The sequence below is a fragment of the Panthera leo genome, chromosome A3, assembly GCF_018350215.1.
Source record: "Panthera leo isolate Ple1 chromosome A3, P.leo_Ple1_pat1.1, whole genome shotgun sequence".
NCBI classification, from domain to species: domain Eukaryota; kingdom Metazoa; phylum Chordata; class Mammalia; order Carnivora; family Felidae; genus Panthera; species Panthera leo.
Genome location: NC_056681.1, coordinates 16,383,461 through 16,400,595, shown reverse-complemented (window position 1 = coordinate 16,400,595; position 17,135 = coordinate 16,383,461). Strand labels below are relative to the sequence as shown.

Below are 17,135 nucleotides of genomic sequence, written 5' to 3'. Positions count from 1 at the left end.
AATAAGGGAAGAAGTAATTCAGGCTCCAGGATGGCTTTTCTGCTACACGATGGTTGTCTCTGTACCCACCCCAGTTGGGGTGATTAGGCAAGGACTGTTCAGGCCTGGAGCTCAGCGGGGCTGTCCCAGGTTAGCCTCCGACAAATCCCCTTCTCTGGCATTTCTGAGCCTCTCCCAGGTGGGTCAGAGCTGAAGGGCCCCCACCCCTAGCCAGGCTTCTAGCAAGGCTGCAAGTTCTACAGGGTACAGTTTAGGCAGCGGGCTTCCACGATCTTGGGGTAACACCCCCTTCCCAGTCAGGGTTGCCCGAGCCAGGGCTGATGGGAACGGCGCTCAGCAGTAATGTGACAGCCCTCACACAGGATGTGGCTTGGCCAAAGGTGGCTGTGGAGATGGATCCCACTGAAGCCCCTCCTCTTCTGTGGCCCCACCCCACATCCCTTCTCGAGATGTACAGAGAGAGGCTCTCCCTGGAGTGACTGCTGGCATTATGGGAACACCATGGCGACCCCAGCCGAGAGCTCACCTGGTCCGGGCTCCCTGGTTCCTCGTTCAACACCACCAGAAGGACTCACTGAAGTAAGAGCGGTAACAAGTACAATAATAAAGACAGCAACTGCCTCTACAGCGTGACTGCTGTGTGTCAGGCACTGTGGGTAGTTCTTGGGTTACCTTGTTTGGGCCTCACAACACCCTTAGCAGTAAGTACTAAACTACTTTCCTCCACATTCCACAGCCCAAGGAGCCAGTGTTGTCTGTCCGGCCCCCAAACCTGTGCTCTGACACCAGATGATGTATGTCTGTGCCTCTGTTTCTCCACCTGGAAAATGGAGTCAGTGAGGAGACCTGAGAGCAGAGGCCAACGAAAGGGAACCTGGGGCAGTTAAGACAGTTTTTAAATCTCTGCAGGGATGTGGGTCAAGGGCAGACACTGCCAGCTGCTCACCAAATATCCATTTTCTCCATGCTCCCCACTAACAGAAGGCTAATCTTGTTTAGGAAACATGTCTGGCTAAAAATACTCATTTTCCCAGACTCCTTACATGCAGTGAAGGCCATGCAATCCGTTCTGGAGAATGAGATGTCAGTCCCTGGGGTGGGGTTCACTTACCCATGAAGAGGAGTTGTTGCCTTGTGACCTCTGCCCTGGAATGCAGAGGTGAAGCCAGGGGATGTGGTGGCCATATCTGAGGACGAGGGCACAAGACACATGCTCAGGAGAGCAGGGGGGGAAGACAGCTGGAGGCAGGTCACTGTGGGCATCACGGGGCTGCCGCGACAGCCTTGTATGGCCTCTCTGATCTTATGGGAGAAGGTCAGCCCAGACGCTAAGACACTAAAGGCAGGTTCTGACACCGGCGGCTGAGTACCGTTCTAACTGATACAGGCCCCAAGGGCAGAACTGGGTCTGATGCTCAGAAGGTACAGAGAGGCAAAACATTCTTCTGGTTTTAGCAAACCCAAGTCAAAGCTCTCCAAGGTTGGCCTGGACCTTCTCAGGAGGGGTGTCTCCTCTGCCTGGAGATACAGAAGCAGTGACTGAAGGCCCACCTGGCAAGGATGCTGGGAAAGGCATTCTGACATTGTCTGTGTTTGCATGCTTTAATCATACCCACTTTGGGAGGTGAGGAAAGGACCCCCGGATGTGCATCCAGCTATGGACGGGCAAGGTCGCAGGCCCCACCAAGGCACTGTCCAATAGGGCTTTCAATGGGGGAAACGGACTCTGTCTGTGCTGTCCAATGCAGTAGCTTCCAGGGCTTGACACATGCCCAATGCAACCTAAGAATGGAGCTTTCGATTTATTTCATTTCAACTAACATAAACTTAAACTGCCACACGTGGCCAATGGCTCCCATGCTGATATAGTGACCTGTCCTTGCCCCAGCCCCACATTCTCTCTGGCCTCTTCTGCTACTGATCTCCTCTCCCACTCCACATCAGCCATGCTGGTCTCCTTGCTGTTCCCAGAGGACACCAGGCGCATGCACACCTTGGAGCTTCCTCCTGGCTCTGCCCGCACGTGGCTGGGCTGCTCTTCCCCCAGACATCCCACCGGCTGATTCTTTCAACTCCTTTGTATCACTTTCTCAAGGAGGCCTGCCCTGACCACTTATGTAACAAGGCGGCTCACCCCCTACCCCATGCTCTATAATTTACTTCTTCTGTCTGCTCAACTAGAATTTCAACTCCATGAAGGTCAGGATCTTTAGCTTTTCTTCCCCAAGAGCCTAGAACACTACCTGACACATAACAGGTTCTCAATAAACATTTGTTGAATGTATCTGAAGGCTTAAATGAGCTTTAATGAGTCAAATGGAGATGTTGAGACCTTCCCATCATGAGATGTTTGGGACCTAACCTTAGTCAGCAACACCTCCTGAGCCCCACTACGTGCTGGGTGCCATGACAGGTGCTGGTACCAGGCAGTGAACACGGCAGGCAGGACCCCTACCCTCAAGGAGTATACAACCTAGCAGAGAACACAGGATGGATACAGACAATGGCAGGAGGGCTGCAGTTGAAGCAGGGGCACATAACACAGGGAAGCCGAACCAGAAGAGAGCTCAGAGGAAGCAACATTTGAGCTGAGTGAGGCCTGATGAATGAGAAGGTGTTGTTAGCAAGCTAAAGAGTAAGGGCCATTTCAGGCAACATGAACAGTATATGCAAAGGACCAGAGGCAGAAAAGAGAAGAACCCTTTGGAGGAACTGTGGCTGAGGCTGGGTGACAGGGAGAGCACGTGAGATGGGGCTGGTGGGGTCAGCTGGAGCCAGACAGGAAGGGGCTTATGGGCCAAAGAAAGAAATCTGCAATTTCTCCCAGAAGCAGACATCCCCGATGCCCATATCACATCTCCTCAGTGTTCTCCTAATTTCACCTGCTGCTGTGGAGGGAAGTTACACACATTCCCCTGGCACTGCTGGTGTCTCACCCAAGCACAGCTTTCTGCTTTCTGCCCAGAGCCTACTCTTATGCTGCAGGAGGCCCCTGCAACCCCACCCCAAGTGCAAGCACACCAGGAAGTAGACAAGGATTTATACCCCCAGGGGAAATCTTCAGGGACTGGGGGGCTGGAGTGGGTGGGCCATGCTTTGTCCACCCACCCTCCATCCTTCGGGTGACAATCTGGGGGTGTTCTATACTAAGGTCCCAGCCCATCCATTCCCTGTGGCCTGTAGTAATGCCTCAGCAATACACCCTTAGACTGGCTTTTCCTTCTTCCCTGTCTCTACTCTACCCACTTACCCCTCTTACCTTCTTCCTGCATCACCTCTCAAATCAACTACCTGTACCCAAATCCCTGCCTCAGGCTCTTCTTTTGGGGGAACCCAAACTAAGGGCCCCAGGAAAGTTTTGCTTACCAGAGTGGCATGCTCAGGCTTACATTTACAAAAGCTCACTCCAACTGTTGTGCAGAGAAGAGTACAGGGCAACAAGAGGAGTGAAGAGCTGCTGAGGGGCCCTTACAGTTCTGCAGCGAGAGGGGCTGGTGGCCAGCACCGGGCTGGTGATAGTGGAGACAGGCAAAAGGGGCTGGAGACACGTGGATCCCCCTTGGGACCAGAGGCTTGGTGGCAAGGTGGGGTGGTATAGAGGCTTGGCCCGTGCCTGCCTGACTGTGAGAACCAGGTCCGCCAAGTTCTATCCCTCAAGGCCAGCCTGGCTCTGGAGACCAGTTGCAAAGGCACTATTTTTAGAGAGCTGGGTGTTTACTTGAAGGATTTGAAGACTGGGCTTTATTTTTAACTCCTCTCCCAATGGCAGGGACTCACTGGTGTGGACTTAGGAAGTCGAGTGGAAGTTGGACTGGGCTTTGGAAACCCAGGGGAGCAAAAGGGCTTGCACTTGGGGACAGATGAGCTTGGAGGAAGAGCCTGCTGGCCTCTCCATGTTCCGCTTGCCTGAGTTTCTGATGATAAAACTGGCCATGGCCTCTACTCACCAAGCACCTGCTGAGCACCAAGACCATACAAACCCTCTAAGCACACTCCCTCATTTAGTCCCCACCATGACCTAGGAGGCAAGGCTGACACTGTCCCCACTCTACAGGTGGGAACATACCTCTCTAGAGGCTCAGAGAGGACCAAGGACACACAGTGATGTAACAATGTGGGATTCGAACCTCAATTTCCCCATCTTCCCAGCCTATCCCCTCAACTACTCTGCCATACAAAAGGCCAGCCAGGTGCCAAGGCCCAGGCACCGAATGTCAGATGGGCAGGATAATGATTTGAAGCTGAAGGACTTCCCCTCTTTCACCTGTGCTTAAGCGGGCAGAGTCCGGATCTGAGAATTCAAAGACTGGTTGTGTCAGTTATTTTAGGCCTTTGGGCTAGTTTCCTGGCCTACACAATGGGTTATTTATTACATATAAACAGCACCTCACTGTGAGGACTAAATGAGATGGTGTGTATAAAGGGCATCAGCACAGAGTCTGGCACACAGTGGTGGGAACGGGGCACTGATCTGTGCCAAGCACTGACTTCTCATATGCCCACGAGGCAGGTTCTCTCAGGATCCCATCTTAGAGAAACGGAGGTACAGGGGAGTCACTAGCCCATGCGGCCAGCCAGTGTCCAGGACTAGAACCCAGGCAGCCCAGCCCTGAGCTGAGCCCTCGAGCCACTGCCTTCCCTCTGCATCCCCTGTGCTGCTGGAGCTCCACTCAAGTGCCAGAGTCAGGGGCCAAGCACTGGCTTCGTGTGGTCAGACCTTTCACAGGATGTGGGGAAACACTTGCATTGAAAGAAAGCAGCATTCTTCTCCTGAACGTGCAGGCTGTTGGGCCTGTTTTCTGACTCTGCTATTGAGGCTAAAAAATCAAGCTGGAAAGGTTCTGGAACGGGACTGCAAGCCTAGTTTATAAGGGCTAAGGGTAGGGGAGAGAAAACCATGCCTTTCCACCTTCCAGAGCCCTGTCCTCTTCCTAGTTGATTTGTTAAATGTGACCCAGAAGTCAACTGAGATTTCACCAGAGCCCTCCAGCCATGCCTCTCTCTCTCTCTCTTTCCTCTGCCCCTGGTTCACTGCATGCCCCCGGTTGGGTGCCTCTCCCTTTCCAGACCTTAGTTTCCCCGTCCGTGACATGGGCACATTGGGCTGTGTTCTCCCTAAAGTCCAGTTCTGACAGGCTTTTTCTGAGGAGTGGTAGGAGCTCACTGGGTCTTTTCTCTGGTTTCCCTTTCTCCAAGCTTAGAAGGTCTGGCTCCCCCAAGTACACTGCCTCATAGTTTGAACATCTTCTTGCTGCCAGGGGCCCAAGTAAGGTCTTCTGTCTCCCCAGACCACTCAGCTCAGAGGCCGGCCTTGGAGTCACAGCTGCCTCTTGTATGTCACAGGAGACCAGCTCTGACAACTCAGGACATTCCATTCACCCCAGTCTTCAGTCTCTGGGAGCAAAGGGATTTTGTCCACTGGCAATTCTCCAAGGAGGGATGTGATGGAAGGCAGGAGTCGAGTGTCAGGGGCCTTTCCAACATCCTCAAGACCTTCTGCAGGGAGTTTAATCCCCCTCAATGGAACCCCAGGCCAAGGAGGAACCTCAAGAGGCAAGCTAAGGGCTAACTTTTGCCTCTACGACCATGGGTAGTTGATGGTGGTCACTGGGTTTATGGAACACCTGATTGTGCTCAAATAATTTGGCAAGGATGCAAAAGACTGATGATACATGGTGTTGGTGAGAGTTTGAGGAAAACCGCCCTCCTGGGCACTACTGGTGGTGGGGGGAGGGTATAAATTTGGTGCAACCCCTTAGGAGGTTAACTGGGGCTCTGGTAATAATAAAAACGCACATTCTTTTTGAATTGGCAATTCTGCTTCTGGGACTGTAACCCATAAGTGCAGATCTGTGCAAGCAAGGACAGGCAGAGACATGGGGGGCATGCCAGCAGGCTAACAATCCAACAATTATTCTTAAATATCTATTGAACAGATATGGTGGGGGGACATCAGACAGGAATGGTTTGGATTTCTGCTTGTTTGTGTAAATCCTTGAGTACTGGAGGAGAGAGACCACCATATTCACATTTTGACAGTGAACGTCAAGAGTTCAGTTCCTTGCAAAGACCCGGGTTAGCTGGCATCATATTTCCCATGCATTCCAAGGACGGTCGAATGTCCCTGATGGAATAAGGGAACGGGCTAAGCCATCCCTTTCGCCAGCCTACTCTTCTGTGAGCAAGAGTATGTGTCCAAGCAGGTTCACTACAGCCTTTTTTGTCAGTGTGAAAGCGTGAAATGGTTTCAATGTCCCTCAAGAGAGATCTGGTTAAATAAATCATGGTATTTCCAAACGACGGAATAGTAAGCAGCTGTTAAGAACAGGGAAGATTTATGTGTAGAAGATAGGAAAAAAAACTCCTCAAAACACATGAAGCCAAAAAATCAAGCTAAAGACCATTATAGAGGTAATCCTCGTTGCAAAAGAAAACAACAAACTCAGAATAGGTAAGAGGAAGAGGGCTGTAAGTGAACGCTTAACAATGGTCACGCCGGAGGTGTGGCTGAGACAGAAGTAGGAGAGGGGTTTGATTCCTTTTTTATCTTTTATTATTCTGAATATCATTTAATTTTAACAAGTATGTTGTTCTGAGCAATGTAAAAAAAAGAAAAGGAAAAAAGAAAAAGGAGAGAGAAGTTCGCTGTATGTGAAATGGTAGTATGGTGGAGGACGATGCAGACGCTGGGGCCAGAATCTCCGCCCCAGCACTTACTAGCTGTGTGACTTGAAGCGTGTTAAAGAAATCTCCACGTGCCACCATTAGCATGAGATGAGTGAATTCAGCTGGGCACCTAGAGCAGTGCCCGCACACCGCACGTCTGACACTCCTCAAGCTGGCATTCACAGCCCGTCCTACCCTGGCCCTCGGCTGCCTTCCCAGCCTTATCTCCAGTCTATTCCCCGCCCGCTCCAGCTCCCCATGACTCACTGCTCCCAAAATACACCACACACGTTCCCACCTCCGTGCCTCTACCTGAAGCGACCTTTCTCTCCCTCTTCTCCATCCGGCAAACTCCCAGCCAGAGTCACCCAACACCTGCAGGGAGCTTTCCCAGACCACCCCCGGGGCAGTTCTTTCCTTGGACCTCCCTCCAACCCATGATGGGCTGTGCTGAAGCCCTGTCTGTCTTTGCCACTAAGCTATGAGTCCCCAGAGGATGCTGACCACACTGGTCCACTGGGTGCTCTGTGCCCCAGCACAAACCTGGCAAAGAGTAAGTGCTAATCAGTATGTGAAAGAAAACCTGCCAAAGGTCAGATAATAGTTAAGAGCATTCTAGAACCAGGTCTTCTGGTTCTGGGGTGTCAGTTCCCAGTTCTGCCATTACTCAGCTGAATGACTATATTTAAGATACTTAACCTGTCTGTGCCTCAGTTTCCTCATCTGTAAAGTGGTAAAATAGTACCTTCTTCATAGGGTTGTTTTGCGGATTAACTAAGTTAACACACATAAGGTACTTAGGATCCTGCCTGGCCCTCAGAAATAAGGACTACATGGATGTTTGTCAATTGAAAATGAAATAAACAAATTGCCAACATCCTCCTGGTTGTTGGTCCAACCAGGTCCAAGGCCTGGCCCTCTTCCCCCTGGGTCTGCATACCCTGGTGGTTCTGGCAATGAGGGTTGGCAGGTGCAAAGCCCCAGCCGGAAACAGGGCCAGACCCATGTGTCTTGTTGGTCTAGGACAAACCTTGGCCAGGCGCATATAGGTCTTTCATACCTGTCAATCTCTTGCCAATGTCTCTCTTTAACAAAAAGAGAGCAGACTTCCGGTTTAAGCACCTTTGGTAGTAATAGTTTGACCTCTGTTTCAGAACATGATATTGGTTTTCCATTTTCAACAGTGATTAGAAGTCTTCCTTTTCAATAAACATATATAAGTACTTTTAAGTAAGTTGATTTAAAGAAAGATATTAAGAAAGTAAGTAGAAAGGGGATGGGATGTACCAAGAATTGGGATGGTGGCATGCACAAGGGGCAAGTTTCGGAAACACAGTTCTAAGGACTGTGACAGAAGATGGGGCTTTCCCTCAGGGCAATTTCATTCTCAGGGAAGACGCTTAGATTAGTACAGAATGATGCATGATTCACAGTAAAGCTTATACTACCTTGCACGCCTTCAACACATAGGCCCTTTACGTGGGCTACTTTTTTTTTTTATTCTCTTCAACAACACTTTGAAGAAGGATTCAATTAATTCTCACTTGACTGAAGAGGAATGTGAGTTTCAGAGAGGTGAGGTAATTTGCCTAGGGTCACACTGCTTATAGGGAAGCTGAACCCAGATTCAAACCTGGGTCCATTCAACATCACAGTCCGAACTCTTAGCCACCATAACACACACGCTCCTGCTCACCCGACAAATCACCTCTCAGGAACCTGCAAACCAGGTCTAACCTTACACTCAACTGGGGAACTTCCAGGGCCAGTCCAGGGAGGAGATGTGGGGGCGGGGAGCAGAGGAGCAGAAGACAGGCCCACTCAGCAGGTCCTGTCCTCAGGGCCACACTGATGCCACCCTGCACAAAACCTGAGGTGTTCCAAACCTCACACCCTGCGGCAGCTGAGAACTCCTGCAGGGCCATCTCCTGGCTCTGCCCTAGGGACACAAGAGCAGGAACGAGAACAAGAATACTACGATAACCAAGCAGCTAACATTTACTGGGCTCTTCCTCTTCCAGTCCTATGCTAGTGCTTCACGCGCAATCTCTGACTTAAGGTAGTATCATTATTTTCCTTTTAGAGATGAGAGAACTGAAGTCTGGAGATAAGATAAGATAAAGCAAGCAAAACACAAGACCAAAGCAGCACTCTTAACCCCTCACTCCCTGTGCTCCTTATGGAAGGGAGCCATTTATCATCACAGAGCTGGCATAACAACCAGAAACATTCAGGCACTCCCCAAACATCCAGCTTCCCTCCACCAGGATCTATAACCTTAAAAGGCATTACAAAAAGAATTTTTAGTGGCTCCTGGGAGGCTCAGTCGGTTAAGTACCCGACTTCGGCTCAAGTCATGATCTCACTGTTCATGGGTTCAAGCCCCATGTCAGGCTCTGTGCTGACAGCTCAGAGCCTGGAGACTGCATTGAATTCTGTCTCTGTCTCTGTCTCTGTCTCTGCCCCTCCCCCACTCATGCTCTGTCTCTTTCTCTCTCAAAAATAAGTAAACATTAAAAAAAAAATTTTTTAAGTTTTTAGCCACAAAATCAGAAGACCTGAGGCTAGTTCCCCCTCGACCACTTAGTGGCCACAGGTATTTCTCTGTCCCTTTCTTTTTTTTTTTTTTTTTTTTTTTTTTTTTAATTTTTTTTTTCAACGTTTTTTATTTTTATTTTTGGGACAGAGAGAGACAGCATGAACGGGGGAGGAGCAGAGAGAGAGGGAGACACAGAATCGGAAACAGGCTCCAGGCTCCGAGCCATCAGCCCAGAGCCTGACGCGGGGCTCGAACTCACGGACCGCAAGATCGTGACCTGGCTGAAGTCGGACGCTTAACCGACTGCGCCACCCAGGCGCCCCTCTCTGTCCCTTTCTTACTGCGACTCTCCCATCTGGTCAGGGAAGGGGTTGGACTATCTCCTGGAGCCCTGGATGGGTCTAGAGCAAAACTGTCCAATAAAAATACAATGTGAATCACATACGTAATTTTTAAATTTTCTAACAGCCACATTCAAAAAAGTAAAATGACACAGATGAAATTAATTTAATAATTATGTTACTAACATTATTAACTTAATAATAATATAATGATACATTCTACCCAGCCCAATATGTCTAAAGAATCATTTCAACATGCAATCAATATGAAAAATCAATATAAGATTATTTTATACTTTTTTTCTTGCTAAGTCTCCAAAACCCAGTAAGTGCATTTCTCCCTTAACAGCACATCTCAGTTCAGATCGGCCCCATTTCAAGAGCTCAGCAGCCACCGAGAGACTACCCTATCGGTGACTGCAGGTCTAGAATCTTTTTCAGTCCATAGCCCATTTTAGGGGGACATGCTTTCTCCACTTTCTCTCTTCCCCCTGGAAAAGCTACCCCAATCCTAGAATCTGAGCTGACAAGATCCATGGAAGCCCAGGACCAGGAACTTGAGGCCACAACAGAGAGAAACCCCAGGTCTGCCTGGGCCGAGGAGTCTGGTGGCTGCTGGGGATGCCCCCTGTTGCTCTGCAGCTCGATTACTCACCAAAACCCCTGTGAGGGAGACAACCCTGCTTTCCCTCCTAACCCAAAGATTCCCTTAATTGGAAATTCAGTCTGAGCTTCAAACAGAGCCAGGGAGCTGCCCCCCACATGGCAACAGCCCTGTAGGCATACAGGATGTGTTCCCTAGACCCACGAGGAATCCAAATCTTCCCTGCGCTCCCCTCCTGGCAGACCTTGTAGAAGAAGCCAGATACTACCTTCTCACTCCCAAGACTCAGTTCCCAGTCTGGGCCTGGCAGCTCCAACAGAGCTCGTCACATTCAAGGGCACAGGATTTGGCAGAAAGGACAAGGAGGTCAGGGAAAGCAAGGGGGGCAGAGACGACGAGATTTTGCCCCCAGCAGGGAAGAGCTCAGGGGAAACCCCTCCTTCTTCCCCAGCTTCCCTTTCCTCACCTTCCAAACCAAACATGTTAGATGATGACCATGACTGCTTTGGCTCCTGGCTTCTCTGCACCAGACGTTTTATAGGCATTAGCTCATCTACTGCTCAAAACAACTCTAGGAGGGAAGAAGATCCGGGGTTCAGAGTGGCGAAGCAATCTGGGCAAAGTCACACAGCTCTGCAGTAGAGGAGCAAGAACTCTAACTCATGATCTCCCAAATCAAGAGCCCAAGCTCTTACCTATTGTGAGCTCTGCCACGTCCCAGGGTGGCCCAGGACAGTGCTGGTTTATGCCTGCCATAACAATACACGCTTGGCGTAATAATTTAAAATGTTCCCTTTGGAGGAAGGGACAGATCTTCCTTCCAGAAGAGTTCCAGCTAATGTATGTTGATACTCCTCCCTCTGGAGCTTCATTCCAGAACTTTCTCCCTCTGAGGTGTGGACTGAACCTAGTGTTTGCATTCCAAAGAACAGAGTGTGGGAAGGGGGAAATGGTAAGACACCAGGTGATCAAGGTTAACATCATCTGTGACAAGTCATGTTGAGACCTGTGTCCTGATATGATGTGATAAGGACACCTCACCTCTACATTCTTCTTCCCCGAAACCCATAACCTCCGTCTAACGATGAGACAAACGTCAAACCGAGGGACATTCTACAAAACACCCGGCTGGTAGTTCTCAAAACTGTCAAGGTCGTAAAAAACAAAGGAAGGCTGAAAAACTGTCCCAGACCAGAGAAGATTAAAGAGACACAACAACGGCAATGCTGGACACCGGATGGAACCCAGGAACAGGAAACGGACAGCAGTGGAAAAACCAGTACAATTCAAACGAAGTCTAGAGTTTAATAAATAGTAAGGTACCAGTGTTGGCTTTGACCAATGTATCATGATAATGTAAGAACTTAACACTAGGGGAAACTGGGCAGAGAGTATGGGTACTTTTCTGAAGATTTAAAAATACCATCTTTCTGTCTTAATGCTACTAACTGCTCACACATTCACAGCAATTTAAAGTTCACAAAGTTCAGAGATAGCAAGACGTGTTGTTTAAAGCTTTTTAGAATCAGAAACGTCGGGGCTGAAGCCTTCGTTCTCTCCTTTGCTTGCCAGGCGGTCTCTGGCATATTATGTGCCTTCCTGGGCCTCAGTTTCCACATCTGTATAATGAATTCACTAAATGACGACTGTGACTAGTAATGCTTACTGAGCCCTTGCTCGGTGTCCCACACTGTGGCAGATACTGTGATGCGCCACCCAGTTTCCCCTTCGGGACTGAAGGACTTATTTCTCCTCTCCTCCTCTCGGCCACTCAGAGTGATACTGGCTGTCAGCCCTGTCCAGGGATTGCCCTTGGCTGAACAGAACCGTCCAGCCCCAGCTCACACCCTTTTCTTTCTTTCTTTTTTTAATGTTTATTTATTTTTGAGAGAGAGAGACAGAGTGTGAGTGGGGGAGAGGCAGAGAGAGAGACACACACACACAGAATCCGAAGCGGGCTCCAGGCTCTGAGCTGTCAGCAAAGAGCCCGATGCGGGGCTTGAACCCACAAACTGTGAGGTCATGACCTGAGCCAAAGTTGGATGCTTAACCGCCTGAGCCACCCAGGTGCCCCTCACACCCCTTTCTGGAAGGTAGCTGCACCCAATGCAGAGGGTGTAAAGATCCAGCGACCTCACCTCAATTAGGGACAGCTCTGAAGGTCATCTCCACAGCAGCGTACCCCTCGTGGTTGGCTGAGGCCTTTGTAGGGACTGCACTGCAGCCCAGCGTCTCCTGCCCAATCCAGCTTCCTTCCCTTCCCCACAAATGTTGATCCTGAGTCCTCCCCATAAACTTGCTGTACCCTGATCTCCACCTCAAACTCGGCTCCCAGGAGAACTCGCCCCGTGACAGGGCTGTAAACCACAGGAGCTGCACTGTCTTTGTGAACCCTCAGACTAACCTTATTTTTCAAGATGACACAATGGAGGCTGAAGAAGAAAACGGACTTGGCCAAGAGCATACAACAAAGAAACAGCGGTACCACAGGTGGGGAAACTCAAGCTGGGACAGGCAAACTGATCCACCCAGGTCTCAGCTGACAGAGGACAGATCCGGGATTTGGTCTTAGGTTGGCTTAACCCTGAAGACCAAAGAGCCACAGCCTCCAGCCCAGGACATTTAGAGCCACCAGCAGGATTGTCATGGGCACCAGGACAGACAAACGCTTTTCACCACTGTCCTGTCACACCCACTGATGTCCCTGCAGCTCACTCCACATTTGTGAGACGGCAATAATAACAGTACCTACCTTTTTGAGATGTTACAAAGATTAAGTGAGTTAATATAAGGTCTCAGTTAAGTAAAGGTCTCAGAACAGTGACCGGCCCATAAGGAGCCCTTTATAAATGGCAGGCTAAAAACAAATCCCATGAGCAGCATATAGCTGCAATTGCAAGATGTTCTAAGAAAACGTCCATGCAGTTAAGTGACAGGGACTGGGTTTCATCAGCCCTCTAAGGGAGTCAGGCTTGACCTGAAGGAAGAGTAGGAATAAGATGGGCAACAAGATGGGGCGCCTCGGTGGCTCAGTCGGTTAAGCGTCCGACTCCTGATTTCAGTTCAGGTCATGATCTTGTGGTTCGTGGGTCCGAGCACCACGGTCTGGCTCTGTGCTGACAGCGAGAGGAGCCTGCTTCTGATCCTCTGTCTCCCTCTCTCTGCCCCTCCCCCGCTCACCCTCTTTCTCTCTCTCTCAAAAGAAAGAAGGAAAGGGAAGGGAAGGAAAGCAAAGGGAAGGGAAGGGGGCTAAATAGAAGTGTAGGAACCAGATTTATGAAGAGCCACTCACTACCTGGGTGATTTGGAACAAGTCACTTTATCTCTCTAAGCCTCATTTAGCCAATCTGTAAAATGTAAATAAAAATAGTACCCATCTTATAAAGTCCTTAAGGAAATGAAATGAGTCAATATTTATAAACTACTAAAATAGTGCCATGTGCACAGCAAGAGCTATAAATGTTTGAAGACAACATTAGAACCTTTTCCGAAGTACAATGAGAAGACATGGAGGGATCTGAACATGAATGAAAGGGTGGTTGCTGAATGGATACAGGTTGTGCCTGGCTGTGCCTGGACACAGGGCTGGTAGATGGATGCGTGATAGCAGCTGAGTGAGTGGAAGTTACAGTTGGACACTGGAGGGGGTCGGATAGACGGATGATAGATGGGTGCTTGTGTGACTGGGTAGGTGGGTGGGACTGGACGTTGTTTCAGTGGATGGAAGCATGGCTGGGTGATGGGGGTGGTTGGATAAATGGAGGAGACTTGGTGAACGGAGGTGGCTAGGTGAATGAATGCATGGATGGATGTTAACATGGGTGGCTTGATGCAGAAATGGACCCACAAACGTCTGGCAAACTAATCTTTGACAAAGCGGGAGAATATCCTGCGGAATACAGACAGTCTCTTCAGCAAATGGTGCTGGGAAAACTGGACAGTGGCATGCAGAAAAATGAACCTGGACCACTTTCTTACACTATACACAAAAAGAAACTCAAAATGGATGAAAGACCTAAACGTAAGACAGGAATCCTAGAGGATTGCTAGAGAAATCCTAGAGGAGAAGGTTGGCAAACCCTCTTTGACTCTGCCAGCCGCAGCAACTTCTTACCCAATACATCTCCGGAGGCAAGGAAAACAAAAGTGAAAATGAACTATTGGGACCTCATCAAAATAAAAAGCTTCTGCACTGCAAAGGAAACAGTCAGCGAAACCAAAAGGCAACCAACAGAATGGCGGAAGATATCTGCAAATGACATATCAGGTAAAGGGTTAGTATCCAAAATCTATAAAGAACTTATCAAACTCAACACCCAAAAAACAAATAATCCAGTGAAGAAATGGGAAAAAGACATGAATAGACACTTTTCCAAAGAAGACCTCCAGATGGCTAACAGACACAGGAAAAAATGCTCAACATCACTCATCATCAGGGAAATAAATACAAATCAAACCCACAATGAGATACCATCTCACACCTGTCAGAATGGCTCACATTAACAACTCAGGCAACAACAGATGTTGGCAAGGATGCGGAGAAAGAGGAACCTGTTGGCACTGCTGGTGGGAATGCAAACTGGTGCAGCCACTCTGGAAAACAGTGTGGAGCTTCCTCAAAAAATTAAAAATAGAACTACCCTAAGACCCAGCAATTGCACTACTAGGTATTTATCCAAGGGATACAGGTGTGCTGTTTTGAAGGGGCACATGCACTCCAACATTTATAGCAGCACTATCAACAATAGCCAAAGCATGGAACAAGCCCAAATGTCCATCGATGGATGAATGGATAAAGAAGATGTGGTATATATATATATATATACACACACACACACACACACACACAATGGAATATTACTCGGAGATCAAAAAAAATGAAATCTTGCCATTTGCAACTACATGGATGGAACTAGAGGGTATTATGCTAAGTGAAATTAGAGAAGGACAAATATCAGATGACTTCACTCATATGAGGAACTTAAAATACAAAACCGATGAACATAAGGGAAGGGAAGCAAAAATACATTAAGAGACTCTTAAGTATAGAGAACAAACTGAGGTTTGCTGGAGGGGTTGTGGGAGGGGGGATGAGCTAAATGGGTAAGGGGCACTAAGGAAGACATCTGTTGGGATGAGCACTGGGTGTTATACATAGGGGATGAATCACTGGATTCGATTCCTGAAATCATTATTGTACTGCATGCTAACTTGGATGTAAATTAAAATAATAATAATAATAATAATAATAATAATAATAATCAATCAAAAGATGGGTGGCTTGGCGGATAGAAGTAATAGGTGAGTGAACATGGGTGGCTGGTGAATAAGGGGTGGATGGGTGGTTGAATGGGTGGGTGTCCAGGCGGTTGGGTGGACAGGTGGATGATTAGAGGGTTGGGTGGGTAAAAGGATAGAAAGTTGGATGGGTGGGTAGGGGTGGAGGAGGAAGTGGTTGGGTGGGTGGGTGGTTGTCCAGGTAGATGTTAGAGAGGCTGAGTGACTGGAGGTGGTTGGCCTAATGGAGGAGTTGTTCAGGCGGGTAGTTGAGAAGTTAGGTGAATGAAGGGGCTGGGAGAATGAATGGATGACTGGGTGGCTGGACGGGTGGCTGGGGGTTGAATGTGTAATCAGAAAGTGGAGTGGGTGGTTGGGGTGAAGAGATGGTCGTCCAGGTGGCTCTTAGAAAGGCTGGATGAACGGAAGGGTTGGATGAATGGGTGGATGGACAGGGGACCAGAAGCACCTCCAGTTAACTCTCTAAAGGTCGGGGAGAAGCCCTGACGGTGAAAGAAGCAGAACAGCCTTGGAGACCGGGCCTCCAGGGTCGCCCTGCCCCCGGGACCCCCTTCCCCAGCGGGGCCCACCCCGCCTGCGCCCAGCCCCCGGGGGCCTACCTGGAGGCGGCGATCTCGGCCTTCTGGCGCGCGATGGCGGCGGCGCGCTGGGCGCCCTCCACGCTGTGCTCCACCTTCTGGCGGACCTTGCTGCTCTTGAGCGGCAGCACGCGGCGCTTGGTGCCCTTGACCAGCACGTTGTGGCGGTACTTGCCCTCCTCGCGGTGGCCGTCGGGCAGCGTGGTGCAGCCGTAGCCGTGGCGCAGGTTGTCCAGCCACTCGCCCTCGTAGCGCAGGCCGCTGGAGCGCTCGCTCACGCCGAAGCCCGAGCGCTTGTCGTTCTTCCACTCGCCCATGTAGGTCTCGGTGGTGGTGGCGTCGATGTCGGCCTCGAAGGGCGCGGCCTCGTCGGCGCCCTCCGCGCCCTCGGCGCCCTCGCCCAGGCTGGCGGTGGACGCGGCGTCGCTGGCGCCGGAGCTGAGGTCGCTCTTAAGGAAGCTGACGCGGCTGCGCTGGCTGCCCAGCGACGTGCGCGACTCCGCGCGCCTCAGCCGGCCCAGCAGCGCGCCCCGCTGGAAGAGGCCGCCGCCCTTGGGCGCCCGCGCCGCCTCGGCGTTGGCCAGCAGGCTGAGCGCGAAGCCGCCGCGCGGGATGGCGGCCGGGGGCGGCGTCGGGCCGTCGGGGGCGGGCGACGCGGGCGAGTCCGGGGCCACCGTGCCGTTGCTGTGCTCGCTGCGCAGGGACGAGAGCGACGTGCGCAGCGGCGAGCGCACCACCACGGCCATCCCGTAGGGCACGCTCTGGCGCACGCCGTAGCCGTGGCGCATGCCGTTGGTGAACTGGCCCTGGTAGGTCCCTGCGGGCGAGGAGAGGGCGCGTCAGTGGGCGGCTGGGAGGGCCCTGCGGGCGCGGGGCGAGGCGGGCCGGGGCGACGAGCGCGCGGGTGGGAGGGCGGACGACGCGGGGGGAGGGGGCGCGTGGTCCGTGAGGGTGCGAGGACAGAAGTGCGACCGCCCTCTGCGCAGCGCAGTGGCGGGACTATTCCCGGCGGCCACAGTGAGGTCGCGCGAGTGGGCGTCAGCGTGTGACGCTGCGTGAGCAGGCGAGGCCCCGGAGTGTGTGCGGTTAAACGAGTGAGTGGCCAAAAG

The 17,135-nt window shown here is 50.7% G+C and overlaps 1 protein-coding gene across 2 annotated transcripts in view; it reads right to left on the bottom strand.

Annotated features, from left to right (window-relative positions):
* Positions 1 to 17,135, bottom strand: part of JPH2 (junctophilin 2) — a 69,282-nt gene that overhangs the window by 30,375 nt on the left and 21,772 nt on the right. For both annotated transcript variants that reach the window (XR_006200404.1, XM_042930907.1), the window contains exon 2: positions 16,048 to 16,843. Coding sequence is in view for 1 of the 2 variants with exons in the window: in XM_042930907.1 (XP_042786841.1) it covers positions 16,048 to 16,843 (796 nt within the window). In the remaining variant the exon portion in view is untranslated. The remainder of the gene's footprint in view (positions 1 to 16,047; positions 16,844 to 17,135) is intronic.